The sequence below is a fragment of the Eschrichtius robustus genome, chromosome 7 (genome assembly GCF_028021215.1).
Source record: "Eschrichtius robustus isolate mEscRob2 chromosome 7, mEscRob2.pri, whole genome shotgun sequence".
Taxonomy (NCBI): Eukaryota; Metazoa; Chordata; class Mammalia; order Artiodactyla; family Eschrichtiidae; genus Eschrichtius; species Eschrichtius robustus.
This window is the reverse complement of record NC_090830.1, coordinates 131,454,078-131,473,955: the sequence shown is the minus strand read 5'-3', so window position 1 is coordinate 131,473,955 and position 19,878 is coordinate 131,454,078. Positions and strand designations below refer to the sequence as shown.

The window sequence follows — 19,878 nt, the reverse complement described above, 5'->3', positions numbered from 1 at the left end:
AGGAGAAGGACGGGCCCTGGCCAGGCTAACCCACGCCAGAGGCTGAAAATCTCCTATCTCTGTCAGGCTATAGCTGTGTCTGGCAAACCTTGTTTAATTTGGATCTCTGGGGTGTTTAAAAAATGAATTGGCTTGGTTCTGGCTTTTCCTCCTTTCTTCTTTTGAGAACAAGATCCCTTGTAAGTGATCCTGGGGCCGGGGCAGCTGGGGAGCGCTCTCTGCACGTTGCGAAGCCCCCTCCCCCAGCCTGGGGTGGGGGGCGGGCACCCTGGTCTCTGTTCTTGTGGGAGTAGCAGGGTCTTCGTCCTCACACTGTGCACCCATCCCTAGGAGGGCTTCACCCATGTCAGGGGACGACCTGAGGACTGGGGGATGATAAAGGTGGCAGGTGATGTTAAAGGATAGGCAGGTACCCCGGGTCCCAGGCTGCGCTGGAAGGCCAGACGAGCCACTTGGAGGCAAATGCAGTCTGGGTGATGTGGACTTTGAAAGTCAATTTCAATGCATGACTGTTTATTGAGCACCTACTGTGTGCCAGGCATTGGGATAGGTGCTGAAGGGGACCCAGAGAGAAATCAGGCTTTGGACGCTGCTAAGTTCTTTTCAGGCAGCCATGCAGCTGGCGTGTACCGGACACCTTCTGCGGGTGGGAGAGAAGCCAAGTGCTTTCTGCGCCCTCTCCCTTGGAGGAGCTCACTGGGCAGTGGGGAACTCACAATGCCCTGAGGGTCGTGGGAGCCATGTGCAGGGTGCTGTGGGAGCCTGGGGGGCGGAGAGAAGACCTGCAGTCAGGGAGGGCTCCCCCAGGGGGGCGCCTTGAAGTACCAGTGGGAGTTTGCCAGGAAAGGAAGGACCAGAGAGCATCCAGGTAATGGCAACAGTGCGTGCAAGTTGGGGGTGGGAGTGATGTTGGCGGGGGGAGCCAGGAGAGAGTGAAGGGCATGGTGTGGGGTCTCCTTTCTCCATTAGGCAGTGATGAGCACGCACCTTGCTCTGACAGGATGAGACAATCACAACAAATCACAGGAGCAGCAGCTCGCCTTCACTGAGCATCTACTATGTGCCAAGCTTTCGGCTAAGCAGTTGCATGCATCTCATTATTAAAGTCTCATCACAATTCTCTATTAGGTCAGGAGGGTTTCTCCCACTTTGCAGATGCATAACTGAGGCTAGGATGGTGCAGTCAGCCCCTGCTCCAGGCTGACAGCTAGTGAGGGGTAGAGTCAGGGTGAGGGAGGACCTCAGGCCCATGTTGGTCTGACTCTGATGGGCTACCTATCTGTGCCCTGGTCTGCAGGTCCTCAGATGGGCCTCTCCTGGATCAGGAATTGTGTTTGGAGGCTGTTTATACGTTAAAATACGAAATTTAAGCACTTCAGTATTGAACAGCCCTCACTCCTACCTCTGGGATGGAGAATGGAAACAGTAAACAAACAGGCTTTCTGTTTTATCCACTGGAGTTTGGTAGCTTGGGTTTAAAAAAGATTTAAGAATTTTATCCAGGTTGTTACAGTGGTTGCAATTTGGGTTGGATACACAAAGCATCGGATTTTCAACCTTCTTAGAAATAGAAATGGATTCTTAGCTGCAGACTTTATAACTGGATGTGACGGCTTACCCTCCTTTCCATGTGGAGGAGAAAATGTGCTTAGGGGAAGGGAAAGGAGGTGTTTGCTGCTCCCAGAGCTCCCCATCCTTTATGCCTGAGCCCTTCTAAAGCACTCTGCCTTTCAGCATGTGAATTACAACTTGGAGCAAGTCATCAGTGAAACCCAGGTGTGAAGGAAAGACCCAAGACTTAAAAAAAATTGTTTCCTGATTGTACCCCGAAGAGTAGATGTAATTAAATTGAATTAAAAAACTACTATGCCCTGCTTTTGATATATGCCTAGTGTTGTGATCTAAATCAGGTTATTGTAGCTTGAGAACAGGGATCTGCTTTTCTTACGGTACAGGGGTATTTATATAATATAGTCCCTAAATGGCAAAAGGGCATATTACAAATGCTTTTTAATATACTGCATTTGCTTACCTATTCCTACATCTGTTACTTCCTAAAAGTCATCCGAAAGTTATGGAAGAATAAAAGTTAATTGGCATTACCAAATCATTAATTTGGGTTGACTCTAGAAGGTAGTGCCACAAAATTGATCGGTTTATTCAATTCAGTGGAAAAGAAGAAAGTAAGTGAAGCTGGTTGACCAAAGTCTTCTGTGTACAAGTGGCAATGTAGATATTGTTCCTGTGATTTGATCCCGCATTAATGTAATATTCTCTGTTGGCAGAAGCATTTTAGCGGGAAAAAAATGCTTCTCAGCTACATTTTTCTTTTTCATTGGGTTCATAATCTTTAACGTTTTGTCTTATACAAATAACGAGCACAGGTGCGGTGGGCATGAGTTCTTTAGGAATGCATCAGGGAACATGAGTCTGCCTTTCAGATGGAGGTCACCTGCCCCCATGCCCACCAGCAATGCTGGAGGGGAGGTCATATAACCTCACATCGTCACCGACCCTTGACACTATCAGCTTTCTCGTTTCTGTGCAGCTAATAGTTGCCAGTTGATACCTCATCATTTAAATTTCTATTTCTCTGATTGCTAACGACTTTGAGCATCTCTTTATACATCGTTAGTCTTTTGAGTTTTCTCTTCTGTGAGTAGCCTGTTCAGATCCTTTGCCCATTTGTCTACTGGGGCTTTTTCTTCCTTACATATCATGGGTATTGATTTTTTGTCAGATTTAAACATTGCGGGTATCGGCTCTCAATATGTTATCTGTCTGTTCATGTTGTCCGGGGTGCCCCTTGTGCAATGTAAATCCTTTATCTCAATATAAGCAACTTCACCAATTATTTTGCCTTATGGTTTGTACTTTTGAGGTTTTATTTCAGAAGTTTTTCCCCATCTCTAGGTCACAAAGATATTTTCCTATATTTTCTTCTATTATCTTCATGGTTTTGCTTTTCACATTTAGCTCTTTAATCCATTTGGAGTTCACCTTTTTGAGTGGTCTTAGGTAAGGATCCAGTTTTAGCTTTCCCCATATGGAAAGCCAGATTTCCCAATGGCACAGAGTGAAAATTCTACCTTGCTTCATAACATTCTCACATTGTGTATTGTTCCCATTACACGTAAGTCTGTATCTAAGCTCTCTCATTTGTTACATTTGTCTGTGGTCTGTTTTTGCGCCAGTACCATGATTTCTATTTCTTTTCCCCCCTTTTTTTTTCAACTGTGACTTTGTGATGTGTCTTAATACCTAGTTGGACAAGTTAAGGCTATCTTAGCTGTTTCAGGACTTTTTTCTTTCCATTCATATTTTAGAATAAGCGTATTGAACTTCTCAAAAATCCAACTAGATTTTTTATTGTACAGAATTTACTTATATTTACAATTAATTGATTTATAGATTAATATGTAGGGGTGAGAATTGAATCTTTATGATACTAAGTTATCCATGAAAGAGCATGGAATTCTATCTTGTCATTTGTTCAGGACATCATCTAAGTCCTTTACTAAAATTTCAGAATTGCCTCCTTACAGGTCTTCTGTATTCTTGGTTAGATAAATTCCCAAGTATTGATAGTTCCAGCCATAATTAGCTACTATTGTGAATTTATCTTATCTTGTGTTATATTGTCTGACTTGTTATCACTGGTGTACCGAAATGTTACTGGTTTTTAAAAAATTTATCTTTCATCAGCCTATCTTGCAAAACTATGTCTTATTTTGCCTGATGATTGTGCTGGTCTTTCCTGGATAAATGATCAGATGATTAATCTTTAATAATAAAGATTTTTTTCTCTTTCCTTCTTAAATTTACACTGTTTTGTCCTTTTTTCCCCTATAACATTGACCACAGCTTCCAGGACCATGTGAAACAATAACAGTGATTGTGGACACCTGGCCTTGAATCCAGTCTTAAAGGGAATGCATCTAAATTGATTCTATTAATTATAATGTTTGTTATAGATTTTTGGTACATAACCTTTATCAGGATAAGAAAGTTCCCTTTTATTTGTAGTTTGCTAAGAGTTTCTTTCCTAATTAGGTGTTGAATATTAAGAAATGCTTTTCAGATTCAGATAATGCATTGACAATTCATTGATTCAGATAATCATACAATTTTTATCTTTTGGTCCATTGCTGTGATGAACTACATAGATAGGTTTTCTCCTGTTGAACCAACCTTGTATTCCTAAAAGAAGGCTAGCTTTCTTATACTGTATTAAAAAATAAGCTGTTGGATTCAGTTAGCTAATATTTGACTCAGGATTTTTTTGCATCTGTATTCATAACAAAATGAGCTCATTATATTCTTTTCATATATTTTCATTCTGTGGTTTTAGAATCAAGATTACACTAGCCACATAAAATGATCTAAGCAGCTTTCACTCTTTTTCTGTTTCCTAGAATAAAACTGTTATGAGATGGGAATTTTGGCCTTTCAAAAAGTTCGGTAAATTCACGTGTAAAACCACTGGAACTTCTTTACAAAGACTGGCTGACTCCCATTTTAATTTCTTTACTATTGTTGGTCTCTTTGGGTTCTCTCTTGTTGCGTCAACTCTGGCATTTTATATTTTTCCTAGGAATTTATTAGATTTTCAAATTTGTTAAGCTTATAATACTTTCTTGTTGTAGTTTTGGTCTCTATTCTATGAAGCCCAGTATCTTCTGTGATGTGGACAGATCAGGGATTTCTCCTGCAGAAACTGCAGTACAACCCCTGGTTTCGGGTTTGGTTGCATGAGAATAAGCTATAGGCATGGGTGGTCTTTTCCATTTCTGAGGCCTCCCTGAGTTTGTGGACTAAATGCGTTTTGGCATTGCTGTTTCAGAGAGCCCTGTACCCTTACAGTGGGAGAGAAAGGGGAAGGCCTGAGCTTCAGACTTTTGAAAACTTTTTTTCTGATCTGGGCTAGAGTGTGGCAGCCCCATGTGTTGGTGGTGGGTTGGGGGGACAGGAAAGAACCTTCCTAGACTTTGTGTCCTGGTTTCTCACAGTGAGTTCCTTTTCATGCAAACAGTGATTCCACAGAGATGAATGCTCCTTCTCTTTTAGGTTTCATGCATTAAGTGACCACAGGAGCAGCTCCAGAATTTCCATTTTGAGGAATTTAAATCCTAAGCAATCCCACTGGAAGAAGGGGCTAGAGATTTGCTGGCAGCTAAAGCCACCCCCAAGAACCCCTCGTGACTAGCACTGGGTGGGCCTGTGCCTAAGTGCATCTTGGGCCCTGTGATGGGTCAGAGACTAGTGGGAACAGGCTTAGACCTGCAGGAAGTCATTACTGCCGATCGGCCTGCAGAACAGGAGCTGAGGAGGGGGGCTTCAGGACAGCACAAAGATGCAGCCACAAATAGGACGCCTGGGGCCAAAGTAGGGAGGGACATGGAAGGGTTAGGGGGAAGGAGTAGTACCCAGATCTCTCTCTCCCCCACCTTCCTATCTCCTACTGACACCTCTTATTGACCATAACCAATCAGAAACCAGAGGGCAAGGATGCTCATTCCACAAGGGTCAGCTTTCAGGATGCAGACGACCGAGGGGGATAGAGATGGGAGCGGATGCACGGAGAGAAATCAGCACAAAGGTTAGATGTGATCATATCTGCAAATTGTCCTGCACATAGTAGGTGACCAAGAAATGCTGTATCTCCAGGGATACTGAGCAGCCTCTGACTAATCTGAGTTCAATGTCTCCCCAGGTGTCTGTTGGTATGATTTCTTAACAGTTTTGACAACAGCATCTTCTTGTTTACAAATGGAATATCTCAAGCCAAAGCAAGTTTCCCCAGGTCAAACTAAAAATGAAATCACAGAGCAGAGGCAACACTGAGGGGAGAAAATGAGCTGCAAGGGTACGGGACCCATGAACTAAGAATGAGGCTGATCAAAAGATGCCAAATCTATAGAGTCTAGGAGTGAGAACAAACATGTTGAAAATTAAATATGAAATGGGTGATTATGTAGTAATGAGATTGAGGACATTACAAAGGACACTGCCATTTAAACTACCACATCTCAACAGAGTGATGAACGGGAAAAACCCTCCAGCTTCGTAATTATAATCATCGTTGCCATAACAACTTACTATCTCTCTTTGTGAGCAGCTATCTCGAGACTGTATTTTTAGCAATGACTGTGCCTGAACGTGTATTTTTCTTTATATAGCAGCTAATTTTTCAAATTACCGATCTTAAAAAAAAAAAAATCCATTTTCATTCTCTCTGAGTGTAAACGTCTCAGGGATAATTAGGGAAATGAGCAAGTGTGAAAGTTCGTTATGAAAAATGCTATAAAAGTATTGATGTCTTGACAACATTTGTTTCAACAGAATGTTCCCTGGACCTGTACGCTCTATTGTTCCTTGTCAAGCAGCTTAACATAAATCTTCTCTGTGGGGCTCATAAATATTTGAAAAATTATTAGCTCTGTAAGGTGTTTGAGGATTTTTTGACAAGTACAGATTTGTTGTGGAACAGAAGTTGGCTTAGCAGAATCCTGAGTCTCAGGAACGAATGAATGAATGAATGAACACGGGCTTACCTTGCTTAACAGAAATGCACATAAACAGATTCCCAACTGAAGCAAACCATGAGTTGACTTAAAAACAAAACAAAACAAAGCACCCTTTGAAGAACTCAGAAACCAGAAGGGATTCTGAGCTGCCATTCTGGTTTCCAAATTTGCCCCAGCTACTACACCCAGCTGGAGGGGTTGCTTTCATAGCTTGGCAAATATCCAAGATTAGTTAGCACTTTACTGAGCTCCACTTACACTATTGGGAGATGAAAACAGCCGTTTGTTAGGGTCCTAGACTCAAGTTAAATAAGACTCAAGTTAAATACATTATTAGGTTGAGAACAAAAAGGTCTCAGAAAAAAGCACTCTCTGCTGATGCCATGAAAGACCCTTACTCATGATTAGTCATGCAACAATGACTTACTGAGAATTTTCCATCTTTCTTGTACTCTACTGTGTCTGTGGAGGATGTGAAATTAGCAGATTATAATAATTACCAGTTTATAAAGATTTTATAGACACTGAGCAAGGGGCAGTGAAGAGCAAGTCTTATCACTGCTGCTGGTTGGTGCACTGGGGGAACTAAGTTGGGTGGGTGCGTGAGCCTGAGTCCTGTGCAGAGGGGTTGGACATATGTGAGATGGGTAAGCACTTTAGGTTCTTCGATAGGAGAGCAACATTATACATGGGTGTTTCAGGGAGAAAGCTGGTAGCTTCCCATGTGGGTTGAACAGCAAGTCACAGAGGCCAGAAGCAGAGAGACCTGCCAAGCAAGTGTCCCAGTAATCTGACGCGAGGCTCTGAGCAATGGACCAGGATACTGCCAGTGGGAATGGATGAAGAGGCGAGTTAAAGAAGATGTGCCACAAGAAGCAACAGGATTCAGAGACGTGTCAGCAGTCTTAGAAGGTAAAGCATAAATGGGGCAAAGTCTTCATCTGGGAAGCTGAAGAATGAGGGAATCCTCCCTGGCAGATAAGCTGGGGTTGAGAAGCAGGATGAGGCTTGGTGAACAAGAGAATGAGGTCAACTTGGCCACGCCCTCTTCCTAAACTTCATGAACTCTGGCTGTGCCCTGCAAATTTCCAGGCGAGCAGCCCCAGAGATGGAGAATCAGAGGTAGACAAAGGCAGCTCCAGCAACCGTGCAGCGGGTTGCTACATTGGCATCAGTGCCAATTCTTGTTCTGTGTGTTCTGCTTGCTTTAATTATGTGCCTCTCCACGGAAAACAAACAAGCAAGCAATAATACAGAGAACAGTGATTAGTGGGATTCATTTCCTGATTCGAGGGATGTGCTGAGAATCACGATTGAGTGGGACATTCTCTGATCGTTTACCAGACGCTGCAGCGGAGGTGTATGCTATTTTAGTTACCTAAGAGGTGCCAGGAAAGTAACACGTTTTCAAAACTTGTGGGTTTGGGGCCATCAAGACTCAGACTGCCTGACTTTAACTATTGCATAAAGGCAGGAGAGAAGGATTTAGTCTGACTGCCACTAGTTTGCTTTGTGTCCTTGGGTGAGTCTGGGCCTCAGTCTCCTCCCCCGTACAATGGGAGGGAGAAGGTTAGTCTCAAACTTTAACTGTATCAGAATTATGTGACGAGCTTCTAGACGTGCCAGCGCCCAATCCCACCCCTCAGGAGATCCTGTAGGTCCTGGGCATCTGCGTGTTTAGCAAGCTCTGGGGTCTCTGGTGGAGGTAGTGCAAGGTGCAATCCTGCCTGGATGGAGGATTCCAGGTGACCCTCTCGCTTGCGCTTTGTACAGCCAGCTGGAACTTCTGGGTGTGTCACTTGCTGCTTTTTTGCCACTGAAGCCCCGTGTGGACTTATTTTGTTGTCTGGAGTGCCTGGCTTTAGATAAAAGAGCCCCTGTGAGTGAGCCCCGGGGGATATATCCTGGAAGAGGGTGGGAAGGCATCCAGAGGGGGTCATGGACCAGCCCAGCCCAGGCCTGCTTGGAGAGTAGACGGAGGGGAAGGGGGCCTTCCTCTTCTCTCACTCTGGAGACCTCTGCCGGCTCTGGGTTCCAGAATGTCCTGGGAAGTTGACAACCAAGTCCAAGGCCTCCTGGCCCTTGGGGATAGGACAGGGTCCTGCCTCAGCCTGCCCTCCTCTCCCACTCCCCCACCCCTCCCCGTCCATTCTGCTTTGGCCTGAGGTCTGGGAGCCCAGGAAACCTGCCCTAAAAGATGGCCTGGTTAATCGGTCTGTGTGGGGACAATGAGAGAAAACCAGGTGGCAAATGGGGGAGGCCAGAGGCAGAGGATGGCCCAAGCCTGCTCACTGTGTGGGCTCAGAAGTGTGACTCCAGGGAAATGGGGAGGCCTTGCCTGGGTGCCCAGACCCAACTCAGTGGCACCCTGGAATGGTAGGGTCCACAGGGACTGGGAAGGTGATAGCCCAACCGAGAGCTGAGGGTCAGTCTGTCCCTGGGGTCAGCAGAAAGGCTCCCCAAAGATGTTTCTACCTGAATCCTGGGGATCCATGAACCGGTTAGGTTACATGGCAAAATGGCCTTTGCGGATGTGATTGAGGTCACCACCTTAAGAGAAGGGGATTATCCTGAATTATTTGGGTGGGTCCATCCGATCCAGGAGTAGAGAATTTTCCCCAGCTGGGAAGAGGGAAGATTTGGCAGAAGGGGAGAGATTTGAAGCCATTGGAGGGACTCAACACGCCAGTGCTGGCTCTGAGACGTAGAGGCCACATACAGGACCAGAGGGAGGCTGCTGGAAACGTCTCATGGCCAGCAAGAGAAGGAACACAGGCAGCACCCGGGAGTGAAGACTGGCCAGGCTGATGGCCGGCCAGTAAAGAGGACCTCAGGGCTACCACCTCCGGGAACTCACCTCAGCCAACACCTGTGTGAGCCTGGAAGACTCTTCCCCAGAGGTCCCACTAGGGAATGCAGCTCGCTGATCGAAGCCTGGATTTTAGCCTGGTGACACCCGCTCAGACTTCTGACCTGCAGACCTGTACCATAATAAGTATGTGTTGCTTTAAACCACTAAATTTGTAGTAATCTGTTACAGCAGCAATAGAAAACCAATGCAGGCCCCATGTCCCCAACATCCCAGCCTGAAAGATGAACACAAAGTTTTCCAAGGACATAAGCTACTTGTTCAAAAGGTCGCGTGAGCTCCCTGCCCCGAAGACGGGAACCTGCTCACAGATGAACCAAACGCGCCCTGTGACCGCCAGGACGTCAGCCGTAGGATGACTCCACTTCTCTCCTCACCCAACAGGGTCACTTCTCAGTCAGGAGCAGGGCTCCGCCGCCACCCCCCCCCCCCCCCCCCGACACTTTACTCCTCGAAACCCTGGGGACCTGGGATCCTCATTCATAGTTCCTGAAATAGGATCATGGTCAGGTTGAGGAAAGGTCTGTCTGGCAGGTGGGGAACCCGTGTCTGATGTGGAGCCAGGGACGGGGTAGGGGTCAGGAGAGCTGGAGACTAGGCTTCGGGCTCTAATTTGCTTTAGGACCTTGGGCCGATCCTTTCTCATCGTGGTTCACGGCTCCCCAACCTGTAAAACGGCTCGAGGTTCCTTCTAGATAGAAACTCCTTTGAGTCTCTGGGGAAGCAGGCGCCCAGCACTGGCCGGCTTCGGGAGTGCGGGCAAAGGGGGAGGTTTGGAGAGAGTTGATGGGGTGGAGGAGGCCCCCAACACCCGGCTCCCAGGGCCGGCCACCGCGGGGTCGGCAGGGAAGGGAGGGAGGAGGGAAGGGCGGGGCCGGCCCCCCTGCCCCCGCCCCGCGTCTGGGCGCGCCCCTGCCCGCCCCGGCCCGGCCCAGCCCGGCCCAGCCCGGCCCAGCCCGGAGAGCGGGTCACACGCGCCGCCGGCCGGACGCCTCCGCGTCTCGTGCGCCCCGCTGTTGAGGCCGGCGCCCCTGCCCTGCGCCGCTGTCCGCGCCCGCCCGGCGCTCCCGGCCACCGTGACCCTGCCCCGGGCGCGGGGAGGAGCGGGCATGGCCCGCCGGGGGGCCGCCGCGCTGGCGCTGGCTCTCGCGCTGCTGGCGGTGGCCCTGCCCGGCGCCGCGGCCCAGGGCGCAGCCGTCGAGGACCCCGACTACTACGTGCAAGAGATTTGGAGCCGGGAGCCTTACTACGCACGCCTGGAGCCCGAGCCCTTCTCGCCGCCGCTGCCCGCGGGGCCCGGGGAGGAGGAGCGGAAGCTGCGCGCGTCCGAGCCCAGGCCGCCCAAGAAGGCGACCAAGCCCAGGAAAGCGCCCAAGAGGGAGAAGCTGGCTCCGGAGACGCCTCCGCCAGGTAAGAAACTTTGTGCGCTGCGCGGCCCGAGGGGGCGCCCGTGGCTGTGCGCCTGTCCCAGCGGCGGCCCGCCGGGTCTCAGGCGACAGCCGGCTTCGCCGTCCGTGTGTCTGGGATGAGAGACCCGTGAACCTCCCCGTCGCCGTCCCCCACCCCCTTCCTAGGCTCTGCACTGCGCCTTCCGCGGGCCGCTCCGAGCGCCCCGGAACTTAAACCCGACCGGCGGTCCCCTCTCAGGTAGAGACAGGCTGTGCAGTTGGGAAGCTGCCTGGGGAGCTGGTCCCCATGCCCCAAGTTTGAAATTTCCTGGGCAAAGGATCTTTCTGCCGGACACTTTTTCCTACTCTGCCTACTTTTTCAATCTTCTCCCAGGGCGTTTTCTTGAGAGTGAATTTCCTATTTGGCGATGTGACTAGTTGGTCTGTTTTGGCACCGTGGCCTTCTGGGGAGAGCTCAGCGGTGGGCCTTTCCCCGGCCAGGGTCCCCTCTCGGCTCCCTCCCTCCTGCTTTCTGTGGGTCCCTTGAATCCTCTGTCCAGTAGGGGCAGGACGGCAGAGCCTCTGTCGGGGAGCCTTGGGCTGCAGCTGGACTCCTGTGCCGGAGGAGGGGTTATGGAAGCCCGGTGGCTCCTGAAGCCGGCCGTCTCTCCCAGCCTTCTCAGTTGCATCGCCACTTTCTGCCTGCCCCGTCTTGGGGAAATGACTTCCATTTGGTTTCTTACACTCCTTGAGAAGGGGGACTTTCTCTTCATTGTCCCAAATGTTCTTTGCTCAAATTGCAGAGGGCTGCGGTCCTAGTATTTAAAGATTGAGGAGTGAGGCAGGATTGTGGCCAAATTCTCCGGCCTTGTAACGGCCTTCCTTGAAAGGAGATACATGCCAGTGGCACCATTACACAGCTCCTGGCATGAAAGGCATCACCTTTGTTTGGTTAAACTGTTCACAAAAGATAGCAGCGAGGCAGTGGGGAAGGAGTGGAGATGGCGGCCCAGAACTCTTGAGTGTGTGGGCCCATCTCAGCAGCTCCTTTGCACTTACCTGGAGGGGGGAGTCCTGCCATATTTCAGTTTGTGGGCGACTCTGTACATCTGCAGGCAGTTCTGTGAGTTGTGTAACCCTGAACAGAACCATCTGGAATTTCCTATATTTTCTGGGGAATTATGAACATTAAGATTTGTAAAAACCATACTGGTTTAGTAACAGGAATAGGAGTGGGAAAAGACACTCATATTTGTAGACCATCCGCTGTGACTTTATTAGGAGATTTATGGACAGCCGTCTCATTAATTCTTTCCGGGGCTCTGAGGGGTGGGTATTCTTGTTACTTTACAGATGAGGAAACTGAGGCTCTGACCACGTAGGCAAGCTGCTTAGGGTCACTCGCTGGCGTGGGAGATTTGAAAGCCCTTCTCCTGTGCTTTTAACTCAAGACCTTTTTTGTTTGGTAGTTTGAATCAAGCTGGCATGGGTTTTTGTTTTTTTTAGTATCTGCTATGTGGTTAGCACAGCGCTGGGCATGGTTGGGGGAGGTGGGTGGGAGACACATTTGTTAGGTTCTGGTATTTACTGGGGGGGACGGCAAGGGGAGCATGGAAGAAGCCCCAGGGCTTCCCTGGTGGCGCGCAGTGGTTGAGAATCTGCCTGCCAATGCAGGGGACACGGGTTCGAGCCCTGGTCTGGGAAGATCCCACATTGCCGCGGAGCAACTGGGCCCGTGAGCCACAACTACTGAGCCTGCGCGTCTGGAGCTTGTGCTCCGCAACAAGAGAGGCCGCGATAGTGAGAGGCCCGCGCACCGCGATGAAGAGTGGCCCCCACTTGCCGCAACTAGAGAAAGCCCTCGCACAGAAACAAAGACCCAACACAGCCATAAATAAATAAAATAAATAAACCCAAAGTTAAAAAAAAAACAACAACCTGTCATCTAAAAAAAAAGAAGCCCCAGACTGAGAGTCTGAGGACTGCACTTAACGCCCGGGTCTGGGCCTCAGCACTCAGCTTCCTGGACCTCAGCATCTTTATCCGCCCAAGACGACTAGTGCCTGCTACCTTACCTGTCAGTTGTTTGATGAGCTTTTCAACAAAAGCTTGCAGTGTGTCAGCTCGTGGCTGTGCTAGTCCTTCTGTGAGTTCTTCATAATTCCGCAGGTCCTTACGGAGAACCTTTCCAACATCAGGTGCTGGGTGAGGTCCTGGGGGAGGGGAGCGCAAGACAGCCCCGGCCCCGCCCTCCTGGAACACACCAAAGTTGGCGGCTTGGAGAAGGTTATTGCAGGTGTGTTGAGGGCTGTATTGCTGATTCCCCAAAATAAAAACAGGGCCCTGGAAATTCCAGAGACTCAGCTTCTGGAGAGCTGCCTCCAGGCCTCCTGCCTAGAGTGTGTGTTTCTAATAAATTCTGTGGGGCTTTTCAGAGCTCCCCGACTCTGACAAACAAAGTGTGACCTTGGTCACAGACTTTCAACTCTGTTCTCCCCACTCAGCTTTTTTTGGCACTTGACTACTGGAACCCTTTACCCTGGACCCCAAGTGGGGGAGCTTGGTTAAGACTGACTTTGATTGGGGGGGGGGGTCAGTGATAGTTTGTGCAGTTAAATTGCAGTAAGAGGAAATGATTTTGCCCCCCTTAAGGGGTGGCTTGATATATGTACTGCCCGTGATATAATAGAAGCATTCGTTTCTGTTTGTTGTGAACTTCTGGACTGGGTAGATGGTGCCTGCTACATACCAGGCACTGTCTAGACACTGAGGTGGGAGTGAGAGGTTAGATTTAGAGAAGAAAAAGAATGTGAAAGCATACATAACTACTCATTGAAAAGTCTGTCATGTGCTTTGTCTTTGCAGATGATAAAATGTTTTCCAGATAGCCTGTATCTTGCATAAAGGCTGGGCTCAAGGGACGATGGAAGGCAGATGTTCTGTGCGTCAGGGTCTAGGAGGGAGTCTTGTCTGAATCCCATAGGAAGGTTTACTTAAGGAGCCAAGGACACTGGGGATTTGATCTTGGTGTGAGTTTGACTTTGCCCCTTGACTGTTCTTTCATGCTACCACAGAAATGTGCAATGGATGTCATGGGCTGACATTCTCCTGGAAGTGGCTTGGACAGCTGAATCCTTTGGTTAATTGAGAGCATTGCATTTTTCCACGAGTGGCTGACAGATTCCGGAGAAGTAGAGCCCTGATATGCTGAATAGAGTGGAATCTTAAATTTTTTTTAAAGTTTTTATTTGGAAATAATTATAGACTCACAGGAAATTGTAGAAATAGTGCAGAGAGATCCTGTATACCAGGGGTGCCCTGTACTGGTCCGTGGCCTGTTAGGAACCAGGTGGCATAGCAGGAGGTGAGTGGCGGGCGATCGAGCGAAGCTTCATCTGTATTTACAGCCGCTCCCCATCACTCGCACTACCGCCTGATCTCCACCTGCTGTCAGATCAGTGGCGGCATTAGATTCTCATAGGAGCACGAACCCTACTGTGAACCGTGCATGTGAGGGATCTTGGTTGCGCGCTTCTTATGAGAGTCTAGTGCCTGATGGTCTGAGGTGGAGCTGAGGCAGTGATGCTAGGGGAATGGCTGCAGGTACAGATTATCATTAGCAGAGAAGTTTGACTGCACAGAGACCATAATAATCAATTGCTTGCAGATTCATACCAAAACCCTATCAGTGAGTGGCAAGTGAAAACAAGCTCATGGCTCCCACTGATTCTGCATTATGGTGAGTTGTGTAATTATTTCATTATATATTACAATGTAATGATAATAGAAATAAAGTGCACAATAAATGTAATGTGCTTGAATCATCCCGAAACCATCCCCCCACCCCCCGTCTGTGGAAGAATTGTCTTCCATGAAACTGGTCCCTGATGCCAAAAAGGTTGGGGACCACTGCTGTATACTCTTTTCCCAGCTTCCCCCAGTGCTAACATCTTTTAGAACTACAGTGCAGGATTTCTTAACCTTGGCAGTATTGACATTTTGGGGCCAATTGTGTGTGTGTGTGCGCGCGCGCGCGCGTGTGTGTGTGCGCGCGTGTGTCTCAGGGCGAAGGCTGTCTTGTGCATTGTAGGATATTTAGCAACATCCCTGGCCTTGACCCACTAGATGCTGGTAGCACCCTCCCCCGAGTTGTGACAACTAAAAATGTCTCTAGACATTGTCACATGTCACCAGGGGGTTGAGAATCACTGCTATATACAGTATCAAAATAGGAAATTGACATTGGTACAATACTTTTTTTTTTAAACTTTGGGTTTATTTATTTAATTTATTTATTTATTTATGGCTGTGTTGGGTCTTTGTTTCTGTGCGAGGGCTTTCTCTAGTTGTGGCAAGTGGGGGCCACTCTTCATCGCGATGCGCGGGCCTCTCACTATCGCGGCCTCTCTTGTTGCGGAGCACAGGCTCCAGAGGCGCAGGCTCAGCAACTGTGGCTCACGGGCCTAGTTGCTTCGTGGCATGTGGGATCTTCCCAGACCAGGGCTCGAACCCGTGTCCCCTGCATTGGCAGGCAGATCCTCAACCACTGCGCCACCAGGGAAGCCCGGTACAATACTTTTAATTTTTAGATTACATTCCCTGGTTTTCACATGCACTCGTGTGTGTGTGTGGGGGGGGGGGTGGTCCTCTGCATTGTCTCACATCTATGGATTCATGGAACCATCACCATCAGGATACAGAACTGTGAAATCCTTTCCTGTGGTGGAGTGGGACTCAATATCATAAAATTTCTGAGGCCCTCATTGTGAACATCAGTAACTCCCAGAATTTTAGAACTTCAAGGAACCTAAGTGTTCATTGCATGCAAGTTCTTGTTTATTGCAAGATTCCGACAGTGGGCTGCTCGGTGTTAAAAAATGATTAAAGAAGACAATTTAGGTGATATAAACTTTTTTTAACACTTTCATGAAGTGGACAGTCTCCTTGTGGAGAACGGCAAAATGGGGCAGAAGGCAGGAAGCTTTTATAGGACAAAGAATAAAGAACAAGGAAGAAGAACATAGAAAATATCTGGTTGGCTGGGGTGACACAGTCCACTTTGTTTGGGGTGAGGGGACCCAGAGTTGGCTTGGCATTTGGGAATTGGCTAACTATTTCTGACTAAGAGGAGATTGTTAGGAACAGGAAGCTTATCTAAGTTTTGTTTCCCGATGTGGTACCCCAGGTAAGAGCAACTCCATCTTGGGCCTGGAAGTTTACTTCAACACCAGTCTTGGCTCACACGTTTCCACTGATGGGCGCACACCACCTTGCGAGGTTGCTTATCCATTGGATAAATAGTACTGATTGCTAGAATGTTCTTCTTCACAGGGACCTGGCAAGCTGCTTCTCTCTAATTCCATTTATTCTAGCCAAATTCAATATTTTCTAGATCCCTGCAGTTGGAATGCTTTGAGGTCCAAAGAGTGAGTCTCCTGGCCCCAGTTTTCATCATCCCAGGGTGAAGAGTGAGATGAGGGACCACATTCTGGGCATGGGAGTGGACTTGGGGTGTACTTCTCATGTCATCTCCAAATTGATGGACTTGGTTTGGAGCCATACTTTTTGTAGAGAAAAAAATGGAACAGAGAAGTAAACCATAGTTATATAACTGATTTGCCTTTTCCCTCCCAAGTGGTAGTAAGAAACAAACAAGTTGATAAACAAGACTCTTAATAGGTGATTTGAAGATGTTTTGTTCTCCCCCCTCCACTGGGTTAGAAGTAGCTTTTAACTTTTGGGTTCCTGCTTGTTTGTTGCTTTCTTCAAGGACTGGGGAGCATGCGCCTCTGTTGGAATACACGCCCGCCTGCATTGCACCCATGGTTTTGGTCCACGGTCTTGAGTCCGTGGAATTCGCAGAGTGGGCAGCGAGCCAGGTTTGTTCGTATGTCTGTGCCCAGAACTGGAGAGTTTGCACTTTGCACTGTGTTGCCCCGGCTTGGGGTGGGGGTGGGGGGCGGGCAGGCGGCGATAATCAAAGAGTTGTTATTTGAGCATATTTGGTTGTAAACAAAGCCCTTTCTGTCATGCGCTGCCAGCTAGTTGCTGGAAAGAGCTTCGCTTTTAAGCTTTTGCTGCAGCACTCTTCAGGGCGTCTTGCAAGGTTTGGCCTTCGGATGGAAATGTCTTCTGTTGGGCAAAGCTGGAGTGTGAGGATTAGACGAATGTGTCTGTAAATATTTCACTATATATTTTAAAAGCAATCACAAGGCTATCAGCACACCTAAGCAAATAACAAGAGATCTTTATATCATGGTATTATATGTTCTCTTGAAGAGTTAAATCCAGAGTGTTTGGTCCAACTCCCTACAAAATTCCAAGGGAAAGGACTTTTTATAAAAAAGATCTTCTCATGTACATCAGCAAGCAGCTTTCTAAGACACCACCTCTGTTTCCAAAATGCTTTCCAAAGTCAGCTATTCGCGCTGGCAGATCTCCTCTCGACTGTGCCCATGGTTCCAGAAACTAGGGTTTGTGCGTGGATAATGAAGGGACAGACACTTGCGTGTTTGGGGAAGCTGGGTTGGATGCTGTGGTTCTTGAAAATAGCCAACATGTTTCGTGCTTGCCCTGAGCATCCCTGGCTGCCAGGTCTCACGGTGGATGGTGCCTTCAGTCCCATGGCAACAGCAGCCTGGGCCCTGGAACCTGGCCACGCCACGTGGCATGCGGGATCTTAGTTCCTGACCCCGTGCGCCCCGCAGTGGAAGCATGGAGTCTTAACCACTGGACTGCCAGGGAAGTCCCTTGGAACCTGGATTTTTGAGGTGGGGGTCTCCGCTGGATGTCTGAGGTGGCCAGGGAGCCTGAGCTCTCAGGTTTTGCGCCTCCAGCAATGGCTCTGCCTTCTGTGGCCTTCTGAGGTCCCTGCCCCCATCGCTGCTTTTCTGGGATCATGAAACCCATAAAACTGGGGTGGCTTTGGATGGCTACGGGAAGGGCTAGTGTTCGTAACTGGCTGGGATCCCATCGACTACTGATCTGGGTATCGTAGGATGGTCAGAGCCACACAAGACACTTTCAAATGTTCATTTAAGACTCTATTTTCATTTAAGACTCTATAGATTTTTATGGAACACGTGATCCATGAGAGGCACATGTAAGGGTTTGGCATAGTTTTTTCAGCATTCAGAGAGATTCAAAATCTGGCTCTGCCACTCATGGGCACGTGTGACATCTTCACGCCTCGAATTCCTCACTGTGACAGGGGAATAATAATAATAATAATAATAAGCTTCCCAAGGTGGTGTGAGGTTAGAAGGTCGATGCACAGCCTCGCAGACTTTCGAGGGACAGGTCAGAGGCAGCTTCTACCCAGTGTCCTCAGGTCCCCCAGCTACATTGAGTCCTGATGGGTCTCGCTTAGCAATGCAGCCCGGCTTATTGGCGTTTCCTTCTCTGAGTCTCACTCCCTCCACTTCTTCACTTGTGCTTCATGAAATCACCTCTCACATTCACTCCTGCCCCCAAGGCCTCGTCTCAGGCTGGTTCCAGGCAGAACCCAAACGGAGACCAGCAGGTACCAGCAGTGCCCCCTGCAGGGCTGGCACACCCCACCTGCTGTGGTTACCGGGGTATCTCTTTAAAGGCTAAGGGCTTCTTACTTGGTTGCAGGTCAGGAAGGCGGCTGCTGCTGCACAGAGGCTGGGAGTGGCTGTCCCTTCTGCCCTGGGGACCCTGGTGGAGGCCAAGTCTTCTGCACAAGACCAAGGTCTTTCTTCTGCACGGAAGGCCAGCCCAGAGGAGGACACAGTCTAATCAGCTAGTTTCCCAGGGAAGACACAGCCGAGCAGGAGGAGGGGAGGGCTTTTGATTGATTGATTGACTGACTGATTGATCGATTGACTCTGGTCCGGCCCTGGTAAAAAATGTATTTAGAAAATTGCACTGGTGCTTCCGTCTCCAGCCCAGACCATTCACGTCACTGATTAACGGAAGCAGGCACATCCTTTAACCACTCAGCCCCTTTTTTTCAGGCTTCACCTGATCCCTGGGAAAACTCTTTCTGCCAGGAGCTTGACTGCTCAGATTTGGGAACTGGATAAGGACACAGGCTGTCCCCTCCCTGTGTCATGATCCTTTTCTTGCTAACACACACAGGGAGCACGAGTTTCTGATTTTTTATTTGTATTTTTGGCTGCTCCGCGCAGCCTGCGGGATCTTAGTTCCCCGACCAGGGATCGAACCCACGCCACCTACAGTGGAAACCTGGAGTCTTAACCACTGGACCGCCAGGGAAGTCCCGGGAACACAGGTTTCTAACCGCTTTTGTTTCGGCTTTTCACGTTCACCTGCAAGGTCCTCCTTGGTCCCATGGTGTTTGAGAAAAGTGGAATTACTGTCTGTCCTGGTGCCGCGAGGCTGCCTCTCTGGGGAGCTCCCGAGAACGTGCAGTGGCTTGGTTTCCCGCATGGCCTTCCTCCTCATGCGGGTTCCTTCCCAAGAGCCAGGCAAGGCGCTTAGGGCCGGGGCTGCGTCCTTCACAAGAGGGAGTGCAGGTGCCATAGGGCTGGAATTTCTTGGGGAAAATGCAAATGTGCAGCAAAGAATTTTTTCAGATTCTGGGGTTGCTACTGTAATCTCCTAGTATAGAGAGGGGAAAAAATAGTTTCCTGTCAATCAAGGAGCATGGTATTTATCACCATGGAGCAGAATAGAATATGTGGCCTGCATTGGCAATTCAGTTTGCTACTTTTAAGGAATTCAGTTTTGTCATGCAGCCCAGATGGAGATGTTGATTTGGTTCTGGCTCCTTCTCTGTACATTATTTCCACTTCACTCTTTCTTTCATCTGTACAGACCATATGCTGCCTTTCTTGCTGTAGGAGAAGAAGGGGCAGGGAAGGGCCTAGGCCTGGCGTCAGGCCCCTGCTCTGCCGCCTCCTGGCTCTGTCAGTGACCTCGGGTGGGTCTCTTCTCCTCTGAGCCTCCGTGTCCCGCTCTGTAGAATAATGTTCATAGCAAGCTTCCTGCCCTCGATGGGCATTTGCCAAGATCGAATGTTTTAATCTATGTGAAAATGCCTTGTAAATTGTGCCTCATGCTTCACGTGTTGGCTGTTACTCTTCCAGCAACTGGGATGGTGCTTTGT

At 48.7% G+C, this 19,878-nt stretch overlaps 1 protein-coding gene across 2 annotated transcripts in view; it reads left to right on the top strand.

Moving 5' to 3' along the window:
* The first annotated feature begins 10,334 nt into the window (after window positions 1-10,334).
* The window catches only part of CPXM2 (carboxypeptidase X, M14 family member 2), a 135,373-nt gene continuing 125,829 nt past the window's right edge, over window positions 10,335-19,878 (top strand). For both annotated transcript variants that reach the window (XM_068548716.1, XM_068548717.1), the window contains exon 1: window positions 10,335-10,806. In XM_068548716.1, the coding sequence (XP_068404817.1) occupies window positions 10,506-10,806 (301 nt within the window). In that variant the 5' untranslated portion in view covers window positions 10,335-10,505. The remainder of the gene's footprint in view (window positions 10,807-19,878) is intronic.